The 24,849-nt window shown below is 42.8% G+C and overlaps 2 protein-coding genes across 2 annotated transcripts; both read right to left on the minus strand.

The window, feature by feature from the left end:
• Positions 1-1,451: 1,451 nt before the first annotated feature.
• On the minus strand, positions 1,452-12,213 carry LOC311046376 (uncharacterized protein). The gene is made up of 3 exons (XM_084058636.1): positions 11,991-12,213; positions 4,598-4,780; positions 1,452-2,951 (listed from the first exon to the last, which is right to left on the minus strand). The coding sequence occupies exons 1-3, from the start codon at positions 12,151-12,153 to the stop codon at positions 1,951-1,953; spliced, it is 1,347 nt and encodes a 448-aa protein (XP_083914762.1). The 5' UTR covers positions 12,154-12,213; the 3' UTR covers positions 1,452-1,950.
• Positions 12,214-21,993: 9,780 nt separating this feature from the next.
• Positions 21,994-24,573, minus strand: LOC311046374 (DNA topoisomerase 3-beta-1-like; the record flags this gene model as incomplete). The annotated part of the gene is made up of 1 exon (XM_084058634.1): positions 21,994-24,573. One exon carries the CDS (start codon positions 24,571-24,573, stop codon positions 21,994-21,996), a length of 2,580 nt encoding a protein of 859 aa, XP_083914760.1.
• Between the last annotated feature and the right edge of the window lie 276 nt (positions 24,574-24,849).

Here is a 24,849-nt window from a genome sequence, read left to right on the forward strand (position 1 = left end):
GGTGGATGTAACCGGGAGGAGTTCATGTTATGCCTTGTTCCCCCTGTCGTGTGTGTGTGTGGGTGCGTTTTGTGTGATTTGGGTTGCAACCGGAGCTTTGGGCAAACCGTGACCGTCTCTATTGGCCGAATCAAGCATGGTTGAAAGATAAATAGGTGCATGGGCCTTGCTGTATGTTATACCACGCAATCAGGACACTTAAAAAAAATCAGCGACCCAAATCATGCGTCCGGCGTACCAATTGATGGGTTGTCATTGAATGCGGGTTGATTGGCAGAAGCCAATAATTTTTTCGGCAACAGTGGATTTTCGACAGAATGGCACGGGCTAGTAGAGTGTGTTCCAGCATGACCGGGTATAATATGGAGTATGGTTTTAATCTATGGTTTTAATGTATAAGCTACTTATTTTGTATGGTTAATGATGTAACACTTGGTCTACTACGCATCAGGAGTTAGACAGATTTCTGCCAAGGTCTGCTTCATTCTATTCGCGGTAATATTCGTTTTCAGTGGAAAAGCTAATTGTAACTACCTTAACCTAGTTATAGTGTCTTTGTTATAAGTTGTTATACCTAATTGTAAACATTGATAACGAGTGTTATGAAGCATTAAAAGTGCATTATGAGGCATTACAATGCACTATAAATGTGATTATAATGCATTATAGACCCACACTATAAGTTATAATGTGCTGTCCAACTGAGTCTATAATGCATTATAACCAGCATATAGATTATATTATGTTATAATACTTCGTTGCTAAAGTTATGTATAGACATGTATAACACATGTTATAATACAAATGTATAAGTGCATTATAATGCATTATACATGTGGTTATAACGCATTATAACACATTTTCCCCATATCATATCCATCCATGATAACTTTAATCCATGAGTTTCACAAAACATTATCCACATAACTTCCTCAGTCTCTCAACTCACAAGACATTGTTTCTAACTAAAAGTTATAGCATACTTGTATTCAACTAAATGCTATCATTATTATTATCATTATTATTACTATTATTGTTATTATTATATTAGGCAACAGCTTTCTTTAAATTTGTAATCTCCCAGTACCAAAATCCTCTTAACCAAGTGATACGTTTTTTAACACTTTTCAAAGCTCGCTCTAGAGGCATAATAGAAACTCCTATAAATAAATAAATAAATAAATGCTTTCGATTACAACCTGCTAATTGTTCATAAAATAATTACAAGGTACAATTGTGTGGTTCTATAATATATATTTTTCACTTTATTGATACATATTTAGTGAACGCTGGACAGGTGTTGATATCGTTGCTGTCCGGCAGGAACCAGCTAACTCCCATGTTTCCGCTTTTCCATTTGTTTCCATAAATCAGGGCCATTGAACACCCTTTACGTATGTGTGTTGATTAAAAAACTATTGAACCAATTAAAAGTATTAAAAAGTGCTTCTGACAAAACCAGCTAACTCCATTAGATCCTCAAACTTTCGGCTAAACCAGCTAAGTTCACCAAAGGGGGGTGGAGTTAGCTGGTTTAGCTGACTCCAGGCTCCACCCCTTTTGACCTCCAACCTCATTGTGAGCATGGAGGTCCATTCAGCTGTTCTTATCAATGATGAACAAAACCTCCTAACAGCAGAGATATATTATTCTACCAGTAACCTATTAGTTGCAGGTGATGACAGATGAAAAGCAATACAATTAAGCATTTGACAGTGGTGAATGTGTTCAAACCTACACTGACTTTAACAAAAAAACAGTTTTCATGCAGAAAATAATGATAATCAACAAAGAAAATATTAATGTTAAATGTATGTAGTTACATAATGCTGATATGTTCAGATTATGTGGTTCCTCTGCTTTAGTATCTACGACTTGTCTTTGTTATCCTGGATTAAAATGAATGTGCATACATTTGTCTGTGTGATATCCTGTGTAAAACTTGTGCTACTAAAATGTTTCATCCCCTATATGAATCCTCATGTGTCTTCTCAGACTATCATTCCGGCCGAATCTTTGTTCACAAACTATACAACTAAAGGGTTTTTCCCCTGTATGTGTCCTCATGTGTTTTTCCAGCTGCGAATTATTACCAAAGCCTCTGCTACAAACTGTGCAACTAACAGGCTTTTCCCCAGTATGAGTCCTCATGTGTGCGATGACATTTTCCTTACGGTTAAAACTTTTGCAACAAACTGTACAACAAAAGGGCTTTTCCCCTGTGTGAATCCGCATGTGTGTCTTCAGATATTCTTTGCGATTAAAGCTTTTGCCACAAACAACACAACTAAAGGGTCTTTCTCCTGTGTGAGTCCTCATGTGTTTCTCCAGCTGCGAATTATGAACGCAGGCTTTGCCACAAACTATACAACAAAACAGCTTTTCCCCTGTATGGATAATCATGTGTGTTTTCAGATTTCCCTTACGATTAAAGGTTTTGCCACAAACTATACAAGTGAAGTGCTTCTGCACTGTGTGACTCCTCATGGAGTAAGCTTGTTCTGATGATTTCAGGTCCTGGCTCAAAGGCAACCTTTGTCCTTCCACATTTTGTGTCTTGTGTGATTTCAGTGTGATTAAAGCCGACTGATCTTCCCTGGTCTCCTCCCACTCATCACTATCAGTGTCAAATTCAGAACAGTGTGAAAGGAGAAGCTGGACATCACTAGTTGGTATTGATGTTCCACAGTCCTCTACATCAGCTTGTGTTCTCGTGTGTTCAGTTGAGGTGCTGGCTACAGGCTCTGTCTCTCTGTTGTTGTCATCATCTTCTTCTCTTTTCATTGGTATTAATGTCAACGTCGACCCAACAGCCTCCTCTGGTCTCTGAAGTAGCTCCTCCTGTTCCTCTTTAATCTGTGGGGGCTCCGGTTCCTCCTGGACCAGATTGGGGCTCCTCTCCTGTTGTTCCGGGTAAACCTCCTCTTTACACACAGGGAGCTGCAAGAAGTCTAGGCAAACGATAAAATGAGAGACAATCATTAGCTAAATGTTTTAACATTAAATTGTTTTACGCATCATGTCTGTTTTATAGCTGTGATAGCTGGGGTAAAGTGTGGGATGCCCTCGTGATTAAGGTGCTGGTACAAAATGGATTTGTACCAGCACCTTAATAAAAAAAAAAGCTTTAATTGTCCGAGCTGCTTGAGTGCCAATTATTTTCTATTAGAATAATATATCATAGGCTGTAGCATGCTCAATAGAAGAGAGTAGAATAGTATATCAACTACAGCCAATGTCATTTTACAACAAAATTGACCTTTTTCCCTACTAATATGGACCTTTTTTTATCACCCACTAATTGGAAACAGGCTTATGTTAGGAAGACACTATGGACAATGACAACACATACATACAATAAGAAATTAAGAAAAACAAATCCGGTAGTTAAACATTTGAAAGATGCACATCCCAATGTCTTCACATTAGATATACTGTATAGACACAGAAATTCAGAGACAAAGAGGCTAACATTGACAATCTCTCTTATTAAAGAGAGCATTGTGGTGGATCCATGACCTTAAAGGACATCTTCACCCATTTTCAACCTATCTTCAAATAATTGGTCCTCACTAATGCTCATGATAATCTGGTACAATTGTTTCTACTCTGTGTATCAGAGGAGGGCTGTGGGCACTTCAGAAACCTGCCTACCAGTGACATCATCGATGGGGAATCCAAGCTAATAGAAGGCTGGTGACACCACGCCTTCCACACCATCAGCAGGCTAAGTTTAGCCACCCTGAAAGTGCCATGTGGAGTACAACACTACAACGCCGGTTGTTAATCCGGTTATAGAAAGGGCAGGGGGAGCGGTAGGATTTAATGCGTCTGTCTCGCCAAATGGTGCCACTTTGAGAGACCTCCTGGACGCCATTATGAAAGAGCTGAATTACATTTATTCTTGCAGCCGGGGATAAGACGCTGGGCAGCGACTTACTGGCTGGGCAGCGAATTACGGTGACTAAGAACTGCGCATGGGTCATGATCCGCCTAACGCCACTTACAACATCTACCATTCTACAACCAAGCCCTGAGCTAGACGCCCTGCTGTTCGGCAAGTGCTCTGGAAGCTGAGTTTCTCTTTTGTGTTTCAAAAAACAAATAAATGAGAGAAGAGAGAGGTTCCCTGTCTATCTTCCATGCTCTATTGATTATTTTGGGGGGTCGCGGCCTGAAAAGTTTGGAAACCCTTGACCTAGCACAACAAAGCTTGCTGGGTCATGCTGGCTGACAGACAGACATAGCCTGGGACCAGACGAATCGAAGCGAGTGCAAAAAAACAAAACAAATCGCACTCTGCGATTTGGGTCTGGCACCGCTCCATAGAGAATCCATTTCCTGCTCCAGAAGACGTGTGTGACCAATCAGGGCCCAGTATTCGAATATGGGAGACTGTAATTGGTAGTTGGTTGTAGGTCTAACCAATTGCGTCGAGGGCCATTGTTTTGATCCCGCCCCTTGGGAAAAAAAACATCCTCGTGGATGCACCAGACTCATATCCACGCAGTGATATAGTCTGTCTACGCCAGGCTAAGACAGACAGACGCTTTGGATAAAGGTGCAAATATAAATGCACCATTCTTTAGTTGTTCACCTGAGAGAGCGTTGCTTCTTGCCCTCCTATGTGGTAATGTCAACGTTGATCCATCATCAGCCTCCTCTGGACTTTGAAGTAGCTCCTCCTGTCCCTCTTCAATCTGCGGAGGCTCTGGTTCCTCCTGGACCCGACTGGGGCTGCTCTCCTCACGTTCAGAGGAAACGTCCAGGAGAGGTAGATCTAGCGGGAGGAGAGAGGAGAAAACATCAGCAGAGATAAACTGAATGTGCTTTCTGACTGCATACGATTGATTGTTCTACTTGTAGATTTGTTTTGTAATGATATAGGCGCTAGTGTTTTTACATTTTCACGGTATATTGACTCAGACATAAAAAGAAAAGTCAAATGACTAAATAAGGATATACTGTATAGGGATGGTTATTTGTTAGAATTGTAATCGATACCAATACTGCTTATCAATACTGATACTTATATTCCCAAGCCCCCTTCTCTAATCCATGTACACCCATGACTGTGTGGCAATGCATAGCTCCTAATAAAGTGGTCAGGTTTGCTGACAACATGACAGTGACATGGCCTGGTAACCCCCCCCCCCCCGGAAATCTCATTTGCATTTGATATCAGGAATTCGTCTGGCATGAAAGTCTGTTTGGCTTTTTGGCTGTGGGCGGGAGTAATACCGTTGACTGACAACCCCTTCAGCCAATCAGCACTGAAAATGCATTTTCTGTTTAATAAAGAGCTGGAGAGACATGGGAGACTCCTTTTACTGAACAAACACTCTATGCCAAACTCCAAATCAACCACGCTAGACTCATCGAAAACACATCCCCCTGCTTCTGGTGACTGATAATGCCTTAATAAATGAGGAGACCTTTTTTTTATGCGTTTTTTTCTTTTCTTTTCTTTTTTTCCTAACGTTAGACGTGTGAAATGAACAAACTAATCAAAAAATATCTCCTCATTCATTAGGACAATATCAGTCACCAGAACCAGGATTGTGTGTGTTCTTAATCAGTCTAACATGGTTAACATGAAGTCTAATGGGCTTATACTGGAAGGGGGTGTCTGATCCAATGAATGACATATATCTAAATATTGAATCAAGCAGTTTAAAAACTGACCGGGGTGCACAAAAAAAGAGAGAAAATTCCCCCAAAATAGTTTTAAAGTGAAATACCCCTTTAAGTGCTAGGACAACAGTCTAACAATTCTCTTTCTTGCCATCGAACCTTACATAATCATCCTATATAGAAATTGCAGACGGACGATGGGTGGACGTCACAAACGTAACATGCATGCCTACGATCCTCACCAAACTTGGCACCAACACTGGTCAGGGGTCTGGCATAAGAATAGCCACACCAGGGGCCACACGCCTATCCCCCCGCCACGTGTGACCACCAACATACCTTCATTGCACACATATGGGCCACGGCAGCAGTGTTTAACACTTCAAATGGCCATAGTTTGGTGGCCATTTGTGCTGATATGCACAACATAGGACTAGGTTTGAAGGCCTGGAAATCTCATTACATAAAATTGCAGAACATGAACCCTAGCATCCCTACTCTGGGGTGAATATTTGGCAAAAATAGCCTCTACAAGCTCACATTGTGTCACAACGCATTAGTTTCGCATGTATCTGATATACTGTATTGCAGCAAATAGCTGATATATTACTTACTTTTACTTACTTATCCTCTTCGTTCCGGTTGGGGCATAAGGCCGCAATCATACACTGCCACTGAATCCTGTCTCGTGCTTTGGCCTGTGCTTCGTCCCAGGAAAGACCCATCTCCTTCAGCTCCGTCATCACTGTCCTTCGCCAGGTGATCTTTGGTCTACCCCTGTTTCTCTTCCCAACTGGGGTCCATCTCAAGGCAACTTTGGGTAGCCTTTCATTGGGCATCCTCAATACATGACCGAGCCATCTTAACCTCCGTCTCCTTATCTCAAGGGACATATGCACGCTGCCTGTCTTCTAATAAAGTTCCTCATTTGAGATTCTATTTGGCCAAAAGATGTTGCAGATCCTACGTAAGCAGCTATTGTGGAAGACGTCAACCTTTCTCATATCCTGTTTTGTTACTCTCCAGCACTCAGAGCCACATAGCAGGACAGACTTAACATTGCTGTTGTAGAGCCTGAGTTTGGTTTTAAGGCTATATTGTTTAGACTTCCAGATGTTGCGAAGTTGGCTGAAAGCACCTCTTGCTTTGTTGAGACGCGTCTTGATGTCTTTTTGCGCTCCACTTTCACTGCTTATGAGGCTTCCGAGGTATGTAAAGTCTTCTACACATTCCAACGGCTCTCCATCGATGGTGATCGGAGGTGCTGTTGGGGCATTGATGCACATCCCCTGGGTCTTTTTCTGGTTGATGTACAGACCAGTTCGCTTTGCATAATTGCTTAGCCGGTCAGACTTCTCCTAGAGGTGGTTACGAGTGGATGACATGACTGCCAGATCGTCTGCAAAGTCAAGGTCTTCCATAAAGGAAAACAGGGTCCATTGGATTCCACGGGGACGGTCTGATGTAGTTTGACGCATAACCCAGTCGATGGTAATCAGGAACAGAATAGGGGAGAGGATGCAGCCTTGTCTTACTCCAGATTTAATGGGAAATGACTCTGTCAAGGTGTTATCAAGGATGACACTGCATTCAAAGTGTTCATAGAATTTTCCAATGATGTTGACCATTTTGGAAGGTATTCCATATGCCCGTAGGATCTTCCATAGGCTCTCGCGATGAATACTGTCAAATGCCTTCTTAAAATCTATAAAGTTAATATACAAGGGAGCGTTCCACTCAATACACTGTTCGATGATGTTGCGTAAGGTAAAGATCTGATCGATACAACCTCGACCTTTGCGAAATCCTGCCTGTTCCTCTCGAAGCTTGACATCTATGGCACTATCATATCTCTTAAGAAGGATCCTGCAAAAGACTTTACTAGGGACGGACAGAAGTGTTATGCCTCGCCAGTTGTCACAGTTTTTCAGGTCACCTTTCTTAGGGAGCTTGCATATGAGGCCCTTGCTCCATTCCCTTGGTATGGCATTTTGCTCCCATATCTTGGTGAAGAGGTCGGTCAGTACCCTGGAGGCTGTGGTGATATCTGCCATCAACATTTCTGCATGTAGCATGTCGATTCCAGGGGCTTTCCCCCGCTTCATGTCCTTGATTGCCGTTTGTACTTCAGCTTGGGAGGGAGGATCGGTGTTAATAGCGATGTCATCCAGGGGTTCTGGATCTGCAGGCTCTTCAGGTTCTGGTCCATTGAGCACTTCTTCAAAGTGTTGAGCCCATCTTTCAGCTTGTTCCCTTTCAGTTGTTATCAGTCTACCTTGCTTATCCTTAACTAGTTTAGTGTAGATGTTCCTTGGACCGCTTAGCTGTTTGGTGATCCTATACACTATACTGAGTTGTCCTTTAGCTGCAGCCGTCTCTGCTTCACTTGCCAGATTCTCCACAAAGGTTCTCTTGTCCCTTCGGGCACTCCTCTTGACCTCTAAGTCTTTCACCTTGTACTCTTTCTTTGCACGTTCAGTTAGCCTGGGTGACTTTGCACTCAGCAGTTTGTCTTTGGCTTTCTTCCTGTCATCGATTTTCGTCCATGTCTGAGGTGTTATCCATTGTTTGTCTCCTTTCTTTCTAAAGCCTATGACACTCTCTGCTGTTTCTTTGTACACTTTTGCGATGTTCCCCCATGTTTTCTCAACATCTCCATTTTCTACTCCATCTTCAAGTGCACTGAAGCGGTTTCTAAGCTCGATGGTGAACTCTTTTTGGACTTTTGGTGCAAGAAGCTTGTTGATGTCAAACACTTTGCGTCGTTGTTTGGTGTTAGGTGTTGCTCTGAGTTAGCCTAATCTTGGCAATCACCAGGTGGTGGTCACTGCCAACATCCGCCCCCCGGTGGACTTTTACATCCAGAAGAGATCGTTGCCATTTCTTTCTGACAATGACATGGTCAATCTGGTTGACCGTATGCCCATCTGGGGATCTCCAGCTTAGTTTGTGGATGTCTCTGTGGGGGAAGATGGTTCCACCTATTTTGCATCTGTTGTTAATGCAGAAGTCAACAAGCCTCTCTCCATTGTCATTGATAGTTCCGCAGCCATGCCGCCCCATTGCATCTTCTCTCTCGATGTTGTCATTTCCAACTTTGGCATTCAAATCTCCCATTATCAGTAGCATGTCGTGTTGTGGGACCTTCGAGACTGCACATTGCAGTTGCTCGTACCAGTCGTCCTTAGTCTCCTCCTCTGCCTCGTTTGTAGGGGCGTAACACTGCAAGATGGTCATTTTACAGTATCGGGAGTCAAATCTTGCTCTGAGCAGTCTATCACTGATGGGTTCCCACTCCGTGAGAGATTTGGATGTCTCCTTGCTTGTGATAAGTGCTACACCGCTGGAGTGTACATCATCTTTTCCAGAGAAAAGGATAGTTGAGCCCTCTTTTGTCACCTTGCGGCCTGAACCAGTCCATCTACACTCGCTCACACCAAGGATGTCTAACTTATAGTTCTGCATTTCTCTGATGACTTGTGCTGTCTTTGACGTTTCAAACATAGTACGAACATTCCATGCTCCAAGACGGATCATGGTTCGGGGTCTTAGAAGACTCATCTTCGAGCAACCGATTTCCCGAGTTGGGCTTTCATCTGCTGCCGTCATAGTGCCAGTGTTTTGGCTAGAGTTTCTTTTGGACCCCAGGTTTTGTGGTTTGTGTTTTGCAGTTTCTGTAACAGTTGTTGTTTTCCGGGGTAGGGTTGTTAGCCCCACGCCCAACCCCGAACCTGGAGGTGCTGCTTTTTGTCTGGCCCCTCCCCCGCGACCTGCCAGGGGCTTTAAACTTTGAGCCCCCGCCGATATAGCTCACAGGGTCCTTGAGGCACGCAAGCCACCCCACCACGTCAAGGTAGCAGCCCGGGATAGAAATAGCTGATATATACTGAATAATATTTGTAGGTCCTATTCAATGATTTAATGTGTGTTTGACCACTTAAACCACTGCATTGACCCGAGTCCCACAAGGATTAGTCTCGCTTAGCCAGACGCGAGACAGGGTGGAGGCATCACATCCGGTTTATATTTTAATCATTATCAGAGCTTCCGAGTCCCACACTGTATGACCGGAAACATTTGAAAATTGTGGGAGGCAACAGTCTGGCCACACAAGACTACACACGGATCTACGAGCCCCCCTCCTTCTTTCCCTATATAACTTCACCCAAAATAGCCGATCTACAAGCTCACAACGCGTCACAACTTAATGTGTTGTGAGATTGTGGATCGGCTCATCTCAGCTAATGTTCGGCCCATAAAAGGGATGCTAGGGTTCACACATAGTGCCACATGTCCACAAAGACTAATAGCAGTGGTTCCCAAACTTTTTAGCTCAAGACCCAAAGCAGAAATTAACCAAAACTAGTGAAAATAGCTCGCAACCTGTCGCTTTGTGCCGTGTTGAGCTTGTACAGTAGATCTTCTATTTTCAACACTTCTTGAATGTTTTTTTATTATTATTATGTATGGAAATTACATTTTTATTTAAATTTTCTTTCATTAATAAAATATTTTTGAAAAATGTATTGTGAAGATATTCATTCGCCACACACACACACACACACACACACACACACACACACACACACACACACACACACACACACACACACACATACATATATATAAAAGACCATTCTAAGGTTCCAAACTAGTTTGGTATAGTAGTTATACTAGGCAGTGGGTTGAAACCATAGACCGTAAAAGGTTGACACTAGTGTTTAAAAGGACCCCCGTTTGCCCTGGAATGTCACCAGTAAAGCCCGTATTTCTCCAAAAATGTACAATTACAAAATATAAGGTGCTTAGCCGCTTGCCCCAAATGTTAACTAGATGTCCGGAGTATTTGTGCAATGTTTTGGTCCATTTTTTCAATAAAGAAGTGTTTTAATCCCGTCCTTGGCCAAACGCCATTCACCCCCCTCGTTTACTTCCTGTTTACATTGAGTGTCATTCCGGCTTTCATCCATTGGGAACTTTCAAAATCGGCCACAGACGGAATTAAAACACTTCTTTGTTGAAAAATATGTATTATTACATTGCACAACTACTCCGGAGACCCGGTTAACATTCGGTCCAAGCGGGTAAGCACCTTATATTCGCATATTTTGGCATTGGTACATGAAATATGGGCATTACTGGTGACATTCCAGGGCAAACTGGAGGGGGGGGGGGTCACTGAGCCTCGATAGAATACATCTACGATAGTCTTGATCTAAGGCTAGAACTGAAGCTACAGTGCAGTGATAGGCTCTATGCAAAGGAGCCATATTACTTCTTTCACAGGTGTTACCAATGATACTAATGAAGAGCTCCCTAATGAAGGCTCTGTTCCCTTTAGTCTAGCACAGTGGTTTCCAAGACCCACACAACTCTGAGAGTGTACAAATGGAACCAAATTAACCCGTATTTGTACACTCTCAGAGAGTTACACACCTGTAAGGGGCCATTTGGAAGCCCATTAGGGTCCCTGGACCCCAACTGTAGACCCACTGGTGTAGCAGAGTGTTTCCAGTGAGCCAACATGCACAATATCAGCACCTTGACTCTGTTTGACCAAGAATGGAACAGAGCCTTCATTAGTATCATTGGTAACACCTGTGAATGTCTTCATAATATGGCTGCTGTGAATAGAGCCTATAGTACTAGCTGTAGTATACAACCCTCGTAGACGTATTTATGATTCTGACGTTTTCAATCTACGAGTTGTAGGGTTCACCCCCCATGGAGACATGGACTTTCTGCACTATGCCCCTCAGATACTCCAAACATGTACACATTGAAAATAAAGGTGCTTACCCCAAAGCCCCAAATGTTAACTACTTCTACGCGGTAGTAGTTTAATGTAATAATCCATATCTTTCAATAAATAAGTGTTTTAATGCCGTCTGTGGCCGAACGCCATTTTTTCACCCTCGTTTACTTCATGTTTACATTTAGTGTAATTCCGGGTATCACCGGATGCGCCCCGTCACTACCGCCCATTGGGAACTTTCGACAGAATCGGCCACAGACTGCATTAAAACACTTCTTTATTGAAAGATATGGATTATTACATTAAACTACTACCCCCGTAGCGAGAGTTAACATTTGGGGCGTGGGGGTAAGCACCTTTATTTTCAATTTGTACACGTTTGGAGTGAAAGTCCATGTCTCCAAGGGGCGTGAACCCTACAACTCTCGTAGATTGAAAACGTCAAAATCATAAATACGTCTACGAGAATACGAGAGTTGTATTCTACAGCTACATACGATAGTCTTGATTTAAGGCTAGAACTGAAGCTACAGTGCAGTGATTGTACTAGCCATGGTTCACATGACGCTTGTATGACAGTCATGTTTATGATTGTACCAACCTGCTATGTTTAGCAGTTGTTTTTCAACGTGTCGTTTGAAGCAGAACGCCTGGTCCTCGTCATGATACTCCGTTAGGATTCTCTCCACCACCACGAATATCTCTTCAGCAGCTACAGAGAGTCGCTGCGTGATCAAGGACTTCAGCGTTTGTAGCAACGTCATGTTAACACAACTAAGTATAATAAAAAAGCGAAAACGAATTTAAAGCTATCGTTAGCTAAACCGTGGGCAGCACACACAAGAGTTATAATATTTATATTACTACGATCAGCACCACGAAAATCTGCAATGAATAAATAAAAACATCCGGGTTAGGTCACCGACAGCGTTGCCAGATCTTGCGAGAGAAACAAGCAGCTGGGTCTTTGACAACAAGCCCAAAAAGAAGCGAATTATTTGCCTGGTTCCATACCATACTCTCTGAGTGGACTGCCTCTTGAAGCTCCATGCAGCTTCAGTCTGATAATCAGGGTAGCGACTTATCACATCATATACATCGGCTATTTAAAAAAGAAAAGTGGAATCTTTTTTCATTCACCCAAAAAAATTACTAACTTTCTATCAATTACACACCCCATTGATTGATTGAAATTGTTATTAGGCAAAAGAATGTAAAACAACACAGTTACATTTATAATACTTTTGTCTAAACGGTCCGACCAAAAAAGTCCTTGCGGACTTGTTTCCGTTGGGGTCCTTGAATTAAATAAATTCAAGGCTTTCTTCCATGGGGTCCCTGGCGATTTTTCTTTCCTTGACATGAAAATGTCCACAACATTAGGAAACAAGCCCAAAAATAAGCAACAACTACCACGATTTACAACTTTACAGATAAACAAGCTCAAAGTCGCTTATAATAAGCAAACATGGCAACACTGGTCACAGACTGATCCTGCTGGTGGTGATTTGAGGTTTACCTCCACCTGCTGGTGAATGTGTGTACAGCTCCCTCAGGGCTCTATGTTAGTGTATTTTCAGTTTTTGCTCTACATTATGTATTTTTCTGTTTTTTTTTCTTCTGTTTTTTCGCCGAATACGGATGCTGGGGTTTATACGTGGTTAATGATGTTTGTCGCTACTCTCAATGTCGACTATGATTAACCCCTGCTCATTTTGCCAGTGTGGGATGGCTCAAGGTTGAGGACCAGTACAGCAACTTGCAATGGACCTGGTCTACAAGATACACCACAACGTTAAGATCCCCATTTATCTGTCAAAGTACTTCAAATACTTCAAACTCTCTGCAAAAGTTTAATCTGGAACACAATTTTATGCAATACATAGTGGAGATCTTTGCTTCATCTCTCTCTCAGCTAAGGCGTCCCCTGGCCTGAAAAACATCTAAGACCCCGAAGACCCGCAACGCGTTGTGAGCTTGTAGATCTGCTATTTTCAAACATTCTAGTACTTTTACTTTTGTTACTTTAAGAACATTTTGATACCAATACTTTTGTACTTTTACTCAAGTCAATTTACAATTCCGTACTTTTCCTTGTAACGGAGTACTTCTACATTGCAGTATTGATACTTTTACTCAAGTAAAACATTTGAGTACTTTGTCCACCACTGCCGAATGCTAGGACGAGAATTGGAGGGAAGTAGGGGAGACATATAGGTTTGTTGACGTACCTATATAGGTTAAGTCTGGGGTCCAATTACATATTTGTCTTGCATTATTATTGAATGTGTATGTCCCACCCGCATTTATATACACAGTTCCATCTAATTAAACACAATTAAACCCATCTGACCACTTAAAAAGATCCCTGGCTGATAAGCCAAATATGTCATAGTACATCATAATTGGCCTCTATAACTAAAATATATATATTTAACGGCTTACTTAAATTACGGGGCCAGGCTTCCAGCATGTTATTGGCATTATTCCATTTCTTCTTCTTCTTCTGCCGTTTTTGCCAGTTCTGGCTGAACCGTGCATACGCTTTTTACGAAACTCGGCCATATGATAGATGGTCATGAAAAACGATCAAAAAATAAATCTCACAATCTTTCGTCAAAAGGTGGCGCTATAGCACTCAGTTGAAAATGCCAACTTTGAACAGGTACAACTCATGCCCTGTTTGACCTACAGCCATGAAACTTCAATGCACACATGCGTCTCCTCATTCATTCATTCATTCATTCAAGATTTATTTATTCTCGAAATTACACTGAGTAATTAAACTCATTTGCAGTGTAGTCGAGTAATACAATACAGTGCAAATTCAACAACATCACAGTTTTAAAAATACATTACATCTGGGAATTGAAAAGGAAAAAAGCATACAGTACATGTGAGATATAAAAAAAAGTTACAAAAAGAAATCAAGACAGCATTTTTCAGAGTTCTAAAAACAATTACACATTGTGGTGACCTGTTTGGTCACCAGAGTTCTAAAACGACTGAAAGGTACTAGAGTGGTTAATTTCAATGTAGTCTGCAGGTCATTCCATGTGGTAGGACCACAGAAGCTAAAAGCAGATCTACCAAATTCAGAGTTGACCTTGGGCACCTTAAATGTGAGAAAACTACTTGAACGGGTGTGATAGGGTCCAGCGGGGGCCCATTCCAAAAATTATGAGATGTAGCTAGGACAATCTCCAAGTATGGCTTTATATAAGAACAGATGCCAATGCAGTTCTCGTCTCTCTGCCAAGGAGAGCCATCCAACCTTGTTATATAAAATACAATGGTGAGTACCATAACTATCGCCCGTGATGAATCTGATTGATGAATGGTAGACAGAGTCTAGAGATTTAAGAATGGATGCTGCTGCATGTCTATAGATTATGTCTCCATAATCCAAGACAGACAGGAACACTGCCTCAACAACTCTCTTCCTGCTGATGATAGGAAAGCTGGCTCTGTTTCGATATAAGAAACCAATTTTCTGTCGCAACTTGCCAGCAAGAACCTCTACATGGTGTTTAAAAGTAAGTCTCTCATCTATCCAAATACCAAGGTATTTATACTCCGTGACTCTTTCAATGTCAGCTCCATTCATAGACAATATGTGAAGGTCATTATATGAAATATTTTTGGCTCTGGAGAACAGCATAAATTTAGTTTTGCCTATGTTCAGCATCAATCTGAGATCAATAAGAGCATCCTGTAAGACATTAAAAGAAAGTTGTAAATTTTCCATTGCGACTTGGATAGAGTCTGCAGTACAATAAATGACTGTGTCATCCGCATAGAGATGACAGCTACAGTTTCTTAAAAATGAGGTGATATTATTAATATATATACTAAACAGGATTGGGCCCAGTATTGATCCTTGTGGGACACCTTTTTTGACTGTTAAAAACTCAGACTGGGTATTTCCCGTTTTTATACACTGACGTCTTTCAGACAAGTAGCTTTGAAACCAATTGCAGACATTTGTGTCAAAACCAATACTATATAATCTCTGCAACAGAAGGGGATGATGAACAGTGTCAAAAGCTTTTGATAAGTCTATAAACAGGGCAGCACAGTGCTTTTTTCTTATCCAGGGCTGATACTAAGTCATTTACTACTACGGTGGTGGCTGAGATGGTGCTGTGTTTTTCTCTAAAACCGGATTGATGTGGGCTTAGAACAGAGTGTTTTGAGAGAAATGTTTTTACCTGATTATTTACCATGGATTCCATAATTTTTGCTAGGCAGGATAGCTTGGAAATCGGTCTGTAATTATTTAAATCGCTTATATCCCCTCCTTTGTGTAAGGGGGTTACATGGGCTGTTTTCCAGGAAATGGGGAATGTGCCTGAAAGTAGAGAAAGATTACATATATGTGTTATTTGTTCAAATATTAATGGTGCAGTAACAGGATCCAGTCCATCCTCTCCAGTTGCTTTCCTGGTGTCAATTGATTGTAGTGCTTCAAGAACAGCATTACAAGACAAAGGCTGAAAGTGGAATTTGAGGTCATGTCTTACCTCCTGCACCTGATGATTTCCACCAGCAGGGGCCCCCGAGTAGTTAGTATCAAATAAGTTGCCTGCATTTACAAAATGCTTGTAAATGCATGCCTAACAACTTTCACCCTCTGACTTTTGACCTCTGACCTTTAGATCTCCCACCATTTTGAATTATATGAAAAACAGTTAAAACCTATCTCCTCCTGGGATTTTTGAGTAATCTGCACGAAACTTTTTACACATGAACTTTGGACCTATGCCGAAAAACGTTTGCAAAATATTTTCCATAAGTGAAAAAATGAAGCTTTAATGAGCCAATGAATATTGCAGTTTTATGACAATTATTCATCTGCCCACACATGGGCAACACATACATGCAGACTTACCATTCTTTGAAACTTTGCAGAAATGTAAAGGGCCATTCCAAATATCACTGAAACCAATCTTACTCCAATTGGTCAAACGGGGGCGCTATAGCAATTTTTTGAAAATGCAAACTTTAAACAGGCAAAAGTCATGCCTCGTTTGGCCGACAGCCATTAGACCTGCTTACACATGTGCCTTGACTAATGAGGAACACATCTATCACGTTGACCAGTAAGCACCGCCCTTAGATTGTCCGCAATCTTGAGCAGTTTGAAAAACACTTAAACCCAGGATTTTTCAGCTATTTGCGTGAAATGGTATCATCTGTTGACCTCCGTTTTCATTAGATCAGGTCTGTTGGTCCAATGGCTTCCCGCTTAAGTGAATGTCTCACAACATGAAGGTAGCCGGTTCAAGCCTCACTTGGTGCAGACTTAATTTAAAGTGCATTGCAAACAACAAGACTGTATCAATGAACACATGTCCAATTGATAAAGATGAAATGCTTATTTGAGAGGGTATGTTTTTGCAATGTATGACATACTTCATTCTGAAAATAGCCGATCTACAATCTCAAAACTTTTCAGATAACAACGTGTTTCTGAGCTTGTAGATCGGCTGCTTTCACTGGTTCACTTTTATCTTCAACAGACAACCTCAGCCTAGACAAAGCTATAGCACTATAGGTAGTGTTGCAGCCTGTCATTCCGAAGGTTGAGGGTTCGATTCCGGTTAATGGCAATAGGTTGAGATGTCCAATCAATCCATTCTGCTTCCATCTCTCTTCAATCTATTCCCCCTCTCTCTCTCTCTGAGAGGTGGAATTGCAGCAAACATGACCTTAAGCTCAGTCTTCTATGGCTTATTGTGCATAATGTGTTTTGTCTCTCTTTTAATGTATGATATACTTCATTTTGAAAATAGCCGATCTACAACCTCACAACCTTTCAGATAGAAACGTTTTTTGAACTTGTAGATCGGCTACTTTCACTAGTTTTCGTTCTGAGGAGACACAAAAATCCCTTTATTGGTAAATGGTTTGTGAACCAGTGATCTAGAGTAGTTCGGGACACAGAGGCCTGGTTCAAAATGAACGGAAATACTTATAAATAACAACAGACACTTTCAGGGAGGCCATATATCTAGCTCAATGAGAAGAAAGGCAGTCTTGGAATCCATAGGTTGCTGGTTCGATCCCTGTCCACGACAATATATTGAGGTGATCATGATTTGGCATTATTCCGATAACACTTTGGGTCGGTTGCACCAAGAGGGATTAAGCTTTAACCTGGTTTAAATCAAGGTTTATCTATTAATCCAGTTGCACCAAACTTTAAACCTAGTTTCCACTAACCAGGTTTAGTTTTAAACCATCCTTTAATCTTGGTTTTCATTTTCACAGTAAACCTGGATTAATGTTAATCCTGTTGCACCACTACTTTAAACTCCAATTTAAATGTCAGTAAGGGATTAATTCTAAACTTGCAGTACAGGTGGTTTAAATGTAAACATGGCAGCATATATCAGATGGCTTCATGAAAACGAAAGAGTAGCTCAAAGAAAAATAAGGGACCGTCTAAACCCAGTCGAATGTTATGATAATGCTGAATTTAAAAGGCGGTACAGATTCAGCAAAGAGTCTGTAATGAGAATAATTGATAAAATTGGGCCTGCAATTGAACATGGCAGTGACAGGAATGCAGCTATACCACCCTTGCTCCAGCTACTGATAGCCTTGCGCTTCTATGCAACTGGATTTTTCCAGCTGGTGGATGGGGACCTTTTTGGAGTACATAATTCAACAGTGAGTAGGATTGTTGCAAGGGTATCACCAGCAATTGCGTCTTTGAAGAACCAGTATATAAGATTCGCTCCAACAAGAGAAACATCTGCTGGCTTTTACAGAAGATCTGGTTTTCCAGGAGTGTTAGGAGCAATTGACTGTACTCACATCCCCATTCAAAACCCTGGTGGAGCAAACGGAGAGCTGTTTCGCAACAGGAAGGGACACTTTTCTATTAATGTTCAGGTTGTGTGTGACGAGGAGGCCATAATCAGCAACATTGTAGCTCGATGGCCAGGATCAACACATGACAGCCGCATTTTTGATAACAGCCACCTCTGTGCTATGCTTGAAAGTCAGGCATTTGAAGGCCACTTAATTGGTGACAATGGATATGCCTGTCGTGCCTACCTGATGACCCCCATTTTGTACCCTCAAACACCAGCAGAGAGACGGTACAATACCAGCCACATTAAAGCAAGAGGTCTTGTGGAGAGAGCGTTTGGACGTTGGAAACGGAGGTTTCCCTGCTTGAACAAGCTTCGAACAAAGCTAGAGACAACATTGACAGTCATTGTTGCAGTGGCAGTGTTGTACAACTTTGGGAAGAGATATGGAGATGAGCTGCCAGAAGAGGCGGAAGAAGGTCCCCATGACGACAGAGAAGATGACCAGGAGGACCACCCTGCTGCCGCTGCAAATGGAACTGCTGTCCGAATGACCTTAATTGAGAACCATTTTGCTGCTTAATTAGGGTGTGATTGATGTACACACAAAAGGTCAAATGTATATGTTTATATACTATAGCAAACTGCATATCTATGCCTAAATGAGAACTTCTCTCTAACAATCTGTTGAACCTATTGTTCCTTTTGTAATTATAATTATCACTTATATTACTGATACAAACTGTTAATGTAATATTTTCCTGTATTTTATTGTGTAACACCATGAACGCTGTTCAACGCCTGTTTGGTTTGAGGAAGAGCCTCTGAATGAAACATGTCAAATAGTGTCCAATGTTTTAATTTATTAATAGTCAAAATAGCCAGTCAATGCAAACAAGCATTAATGTATCAGCTATGATTGTGCAGTATATATGTATATATATTTGTTATATATTGATGAAAGGCTTTCTATTGTCATCATACTCAAAAGAACAGTTGTTTTGCTTCCTTTTCCTAAATAAATATGCTCAATTCAAATCATAGCCTTCACCTGTCATTTATAAACAATCCACATAACCAATTATAATATTTCAGTAGTTACATTTGCAAACTTAAACTCATTACAATACTGTACCAACAGATCAGTCCATTCCCAACCATGCATCTACTGTATTTACACTAGACTTCATTAAGAAGAAATTGCATTGGTGGTAAGCCTGTCATATTAGCCATAAGTGCATCTTTTTGAAGCTGCAGTACTTCTTTTACTTGTAAGAGAGTATTTCTACATTGCATTATTGATACAGTACTTTTTCCACCACTGGGCTCATAGCTGCTGCACTGGGCACAGCACTAGCTGTAGAATACAACTCTCGTAAACGTATGATTCTGACGTTTCGTCAGAATCATACGTCTACGAGAGTTGTATTCTACAGCTAGGCACAGCACTATGCGCCATGGCTTGTATCACACAGTAGGCCTATACATTGTGCTTTAAACCAGGGGTCTTCAACGTTTTCAGGCCAAGGACCCCCTAGCTGAGAGAGAGATAAAGCAGGGACCCCCTACTCTATATTGTATAGAGTAGGGGATTCTTTTTTTTGTTTACGTGGTCTGCTCTTTTTTCCCTCTACACCTATATACCTCTTTGCCAAAAATAGCAGATCTACAAGCTCACAACGCCTCGCAGCTTGTAGATCGGCTAAAGTTCTCCTCAGGAAAGGGATGCTAGGGTTCAAGTGGTTAATGTAAAAAATGTATATCACATCACACAAAGATTTGGCGGACCCCCTGTAGTAACTCTGAGGACCCCCTAGGGGTCCCGGACACCCTGTTGAAGACCCCTGCTTTAAACAATAACATTAATTAAAAACTATTTAAAGTTACATTTCATGTTTTTAAATATCATAACCTAAAACTGACACGCTAACTATATGGCCAACTCACGTTCAGAAGTGGACGTTGATGGTAGGTCGGCTAGGTCCACTGGTACCAGCAGCAAGGGTTGGTCAGCCAGGGCATCATCATCATATAGGTTTGATAAGGGCTTTATTTGTTGAGGCATCATCTCGATGATTTTCTGTGACAACGGGTCCATCTTTCCAGGTGGGGGTCCCCCTCCTGTGAGAAAAGTCTCCCTCCTTTCACCAGCAGCATCTTTTTTCGCCTTCGCTTTCAAGTTTTTCCAGCAGGCTTTCAAGCTCGGGACATCTCGTTTGTCCTTAATTCCAGCAGAGCCATTGAAACATGTACACAACTCTTCCCATGCTAATTCTTTTTTTCTCACCGATACATTGTCCGTTCTTTTGTCTTCAATTGTGTCTCCATACTGCTCCATTAACTGAAATAATAACTGCTTTTCATGGCTTGTAAAATTCGAACTCTGTGCGCGCTGCGTCATCCTCTCTTTGTTTTGGAAAGTAAACTATCCAGGAAATGAATGAACGTGCCGATGAGCGAGGGGAGCAGATCTATAAACCCACCGCGCTGCACCGAGTGACGCGTTGTGAGCTTATATATCTATTGTTTTTAGCGAGCGTCTCGTTGAAGCCATTATTTTTGGCTGCAGGAGATATTTTTTAACACGCCTGCCCACATTATCTCAAAAGTGAATAAAAAAGTAATTCTAATGATATTTGGCTCAAGAGAAGAAGTATTCCTTTTTATGTACAGCGCAAATCCAAGATGGCGGACACACAACAAAGTTTAATCCATGAAATAATCACTGTTTAAAGTTTTAATCACTGTTTAAAGTTTTAATCACAGGTTAAGGATTTAAATCACAGATTTGTTAAGCAATGCTTAAAATTAAGTGGTGCAATACAACTCGAATTAAAATAAATCCTAGATCAACAAATCTTTGATTAACCCTAAACTAAGCTTTATTTAATCCCTTTTGGTGCAACCGACCCATAGTGTGTCTTGAGGATAGGCTTAGGCGTTGTTTTACTGCGGTTAGGGTTAGTGAGGGTTTAACATCCTCATGTTAATTGCATGGTCTTCTTTCTCTCAAGTTCAGTATTCTATGTTTCAATGGCTTATTGTGCATATTACTTATCATTGCTTCTTTCTTTTTTCTCTCTTCATTACCTGGCCCCGTATTATCGCTGCTTGCAGCTATATTATTGTACTTATTTTAGAATGGGTTCATCTTTAACTCAATAGTGCAAAAAACATTTATTTAAAATATCATATTATTAACCACATCACATATTAACCTTAGGTAGTATTAAGTTGTTTTTTTATTTTCACATGCATTCCATAAATTCCATAGGACTACACCACACATGGGCAAATGACATCATCAACTTCCGATGGGTATTGCCCTTATTGGGTGAAAGATTAACTATTTCTAAAATAAATACAATATTTAAGGTGTTTTTAATTGTACATTTTAGTTATAGAGGACAATTATAATGTAATTAAGGCATATTTGGCTTATTAGCCAGGGATCCTTTTAACAGTTGAGTGGTCACTTGGGTGGGCCACGTGCATTATTACACCATGCTGTTTTAATGATCAATTGATTGTGTTCCAGCTTGGATCAAAATACTTTTAAAGTTCCTATGTCTTATTTTTCAAGGTTTTAAAGAAAACATACCATGAAGTCATTTTTTTAATGTTTTTATATTATTGTAAGATCTGTTTTGCCAATTATTTGGGGGCCCACTTGCAATATCCTCATGGCCCACTAGTGGTCCCTGGCCCACAGGTTGAGAATTGATGACATAGTGCATTAAGACTGGAAAACACACGCTGATGTAGAACAACAAAGCAGATATGTTAGACAAAGTAAGCTGCCAGGGTGGCCATTTTGTCCTTTGGCGTTTTGGGGTTGCCCCGGCGTCCTCCTCGGCCCCTGCCGTGGCCGCCCCGCCTGGACCCTCCTCCCCGGTGCATGGGGTGCCTCATGGTGGCGTGCTTGAGCTCCACCAGGTCCTGGAAGACCGGGTCGCAGAACACGCAGCCCGTGTGCTGCGTCTCGCTGCCCGGCAGCGGGTTGTGGTTCTTGTTGAAGTCCACCGCCACCAGGGACGCATCGCAGGAATCACAGCTCTCCCGCGCCACCTGTACCCTGTACGCGCGTTCGAAGAAGTGCACGACTACGTTGCATTTATTACAGGCCATCTTCCATTTGGGGCCAGAGGTGGTGTCGAGCACCAGGACGCCGCTGTCGCACTCAACGCACTGACCGATCCCCAGAGAGATGAGGGAATGCTGACAGGACGGGTGGGTGCACTCGTTACATCCCATGCCTTTCTTCATGTCCTGGAAGGGGCTGTTGCTGAAGCAGTAAGGACAGAGCGGGTAACTCTTTCCCCGGGCACCAGACGTCCACAGCAGCAGTTCAAAGTCGTCCAGCGGACAGCGCAGCTCCTTGTACAGCTTGATGGCTCCGTTCTGCGGCAGGCTGTACGTCTCGTCACAGTGGGAGCAGTGCAGCCGGCTGGGCTTGGCCTGGATGTACTTCATGAAGCGACGGCACTTTCCGCAACGGGACATGGGCTTGCCGGAGGCAGCAATGGGGGAGAAGGACACTTCCATAAGCTCGTCCATGCTGCTGACGGAGTCGACAAAGTAGTGGAACTTCCTCTTGAAGATGTCCAGCGTGTGTTGAAGGACCTGCTGGTAGTTGGCCTTGCCCATTGCTATGAGGTTCAGCTGCTTTTCCACCGCACTGCGGATGGTAGGCAGCACAAGCTCCGCGTCTGTCTTGTAATAGCCATGGACCAGCACGATGCCCAGGTTGGTGGGTTTGAGCTTGCGCCCGCTCTCCACCGTCACATAGTTCCTCTGGCAGATGTTGTTGATGTGGACAGAGATGCTGGCATCCGTACCGATCCCATGCTTCTCCATCAGCGTGATGAGCTCCGCCTCCGTAAGGTAGTCGGGGGGGCTGGTCTGCTTCTCCACCAGTTTGATCTCGTCCACGGTGAATACCTTGCCGCGCTCGCATGCCGGCAAAGCCTCCTCCGGGGGAATCCCCTGCCGCGGCATCACCACCGTGAACCCTGGGGATATGAGGGTTTTGCCGGTGCAGGAAAAGCCCTCAGTCCCGATACTGAAGTCGATGACCGTCTGCAGGTACTTGCAGTCCTGGCTAACGGTGGCAATGAAGTGGCGTGTGATGTAGTCGTACAGCTGCCAGCCGTCACTTCCCAGCTCTCCCTCTGAAGCGGCTCTCATGGGGGTGATGGGAGGATGATCCCCAGCATCCGCCCCCTTCCTGGGTCGGTTCAGTCCGTCACAGAGCAGAGACTTCACCTCCTGTCCCCACAGGGGATTTGTGGCCTGCTGTTGGAGGGTCCCCTTCAGATCAAAGTTTTCTGGGTAGTGGGTGGTCTCCGTACGGGGATAGCTGATGTAGCCCTGGGTGTATAGGTGTTCTGCTCTCTGCATGGTATGCTGAGGACCCATGCCGAGGGCAGAGCTTGCCACACGCAGCATCTCCACCGTGTTCAAGGCCTGTGGTCGCTGCTTTGCCTTCTCCTTCTTACTCACCGACTCCACCTGGGCCTCTCTGGAGGCCTTGGCCAGGTTGACAAACATCTGAGCCACTTCTCTGTCGAAGACTCTCATCCTGTCCCAGTCCAGTGTAAGAGGGCTTTCCTTCCCTTTGAACACTTTTGCCTGCAGGACCCAGTAGGTCTCTGGCTTGAAGGATTGGATCTTGTCATGACGCTCCACGCAGAAGCCAAGTGTCGGGGTCTGGCAGGGTCCGAATGAGATTAAGGAAGAGTCCAGGTTACCGTATTTACCCTGGAAATACCTGGTCTGGAACCGTGTGAATGCACAGCCGATTCGCAAGTCAAGTTCCTGGCGGGCGTCCACCGACAGAGCCTCGTTGCGGTTGGGCTCTCCCAGACGATTCATGGCATTCCAGATATCTGTGTCAGTGATGGAGCTGAACTTGGCACGGTACACGGTTTGCTTGCTGCCATAGACCTTGTTCATGACCGGCTGGATGGCATCTAAGACCTCAAAACATATGTTCTCTCCCTCTTTGTCACAGTCCAACCACAAAACCACACAGTCACATCCTTTAGCTTCAACCTGGAGGAACTTAACCATATTCAGTTTGGGATTGGCTTCCTTCTTCTCTGTGGGGGCTTTACTGAAGAGCTCAGCGGGGTCCACCTGGTCCCAGTTATTGTACTTCCCAATGAAGTCCAAGCTCATCACGTGCCCACAAACAGAAGTCATCTTGAAGCGCACCGTTTGGCCTTGGAAGGTGCTGGTGTAGTCGTGCACGGAGCATGCTCCGTTGAGCCCTTTGCGACTTGCACAGGTTCCTTTGGAGAGGATCTTGGCAATGGAGTGAGCCAAAGACGGCTTCTCCGCCACCATCAGAACCGTCCTCATGGTCAACAATGAAGCAACATAACACAAGGGTAGTTGGGAAGGATCCAAAAGCAGACAATGGAAGTCTTTACTGAAGAATCCAAAGAACAAGTAACGGGACCTCAGAACAGGAGAGTAAGGAGACACTGGGAAATGTAAAAGAATATTGTTACCGCCACCAGAAAGATGGTTAACAAATAAGCTCACAGGCTCTGGTGATGTCACTGATGATCTCAAACTCTGACATCACAAGCTCACAGGGGTGGAACCGTGACACAGACAACAACACTGAAACGG

Source organism: Gymnoscopelus microlampas (genome assembly GCF_963454915.1).
Source record: "Gymnoscopelus microlampas genome assembly, chromosome: 5".
Classification (NCBI taxonomy): domain Eukaryota; kingdom Metazoa; phylum Chordata; class Actinopteri; order Myctophiformes; family Myctophidae; genus Gymnoscopelus; species Gymnoscopelus microlampas.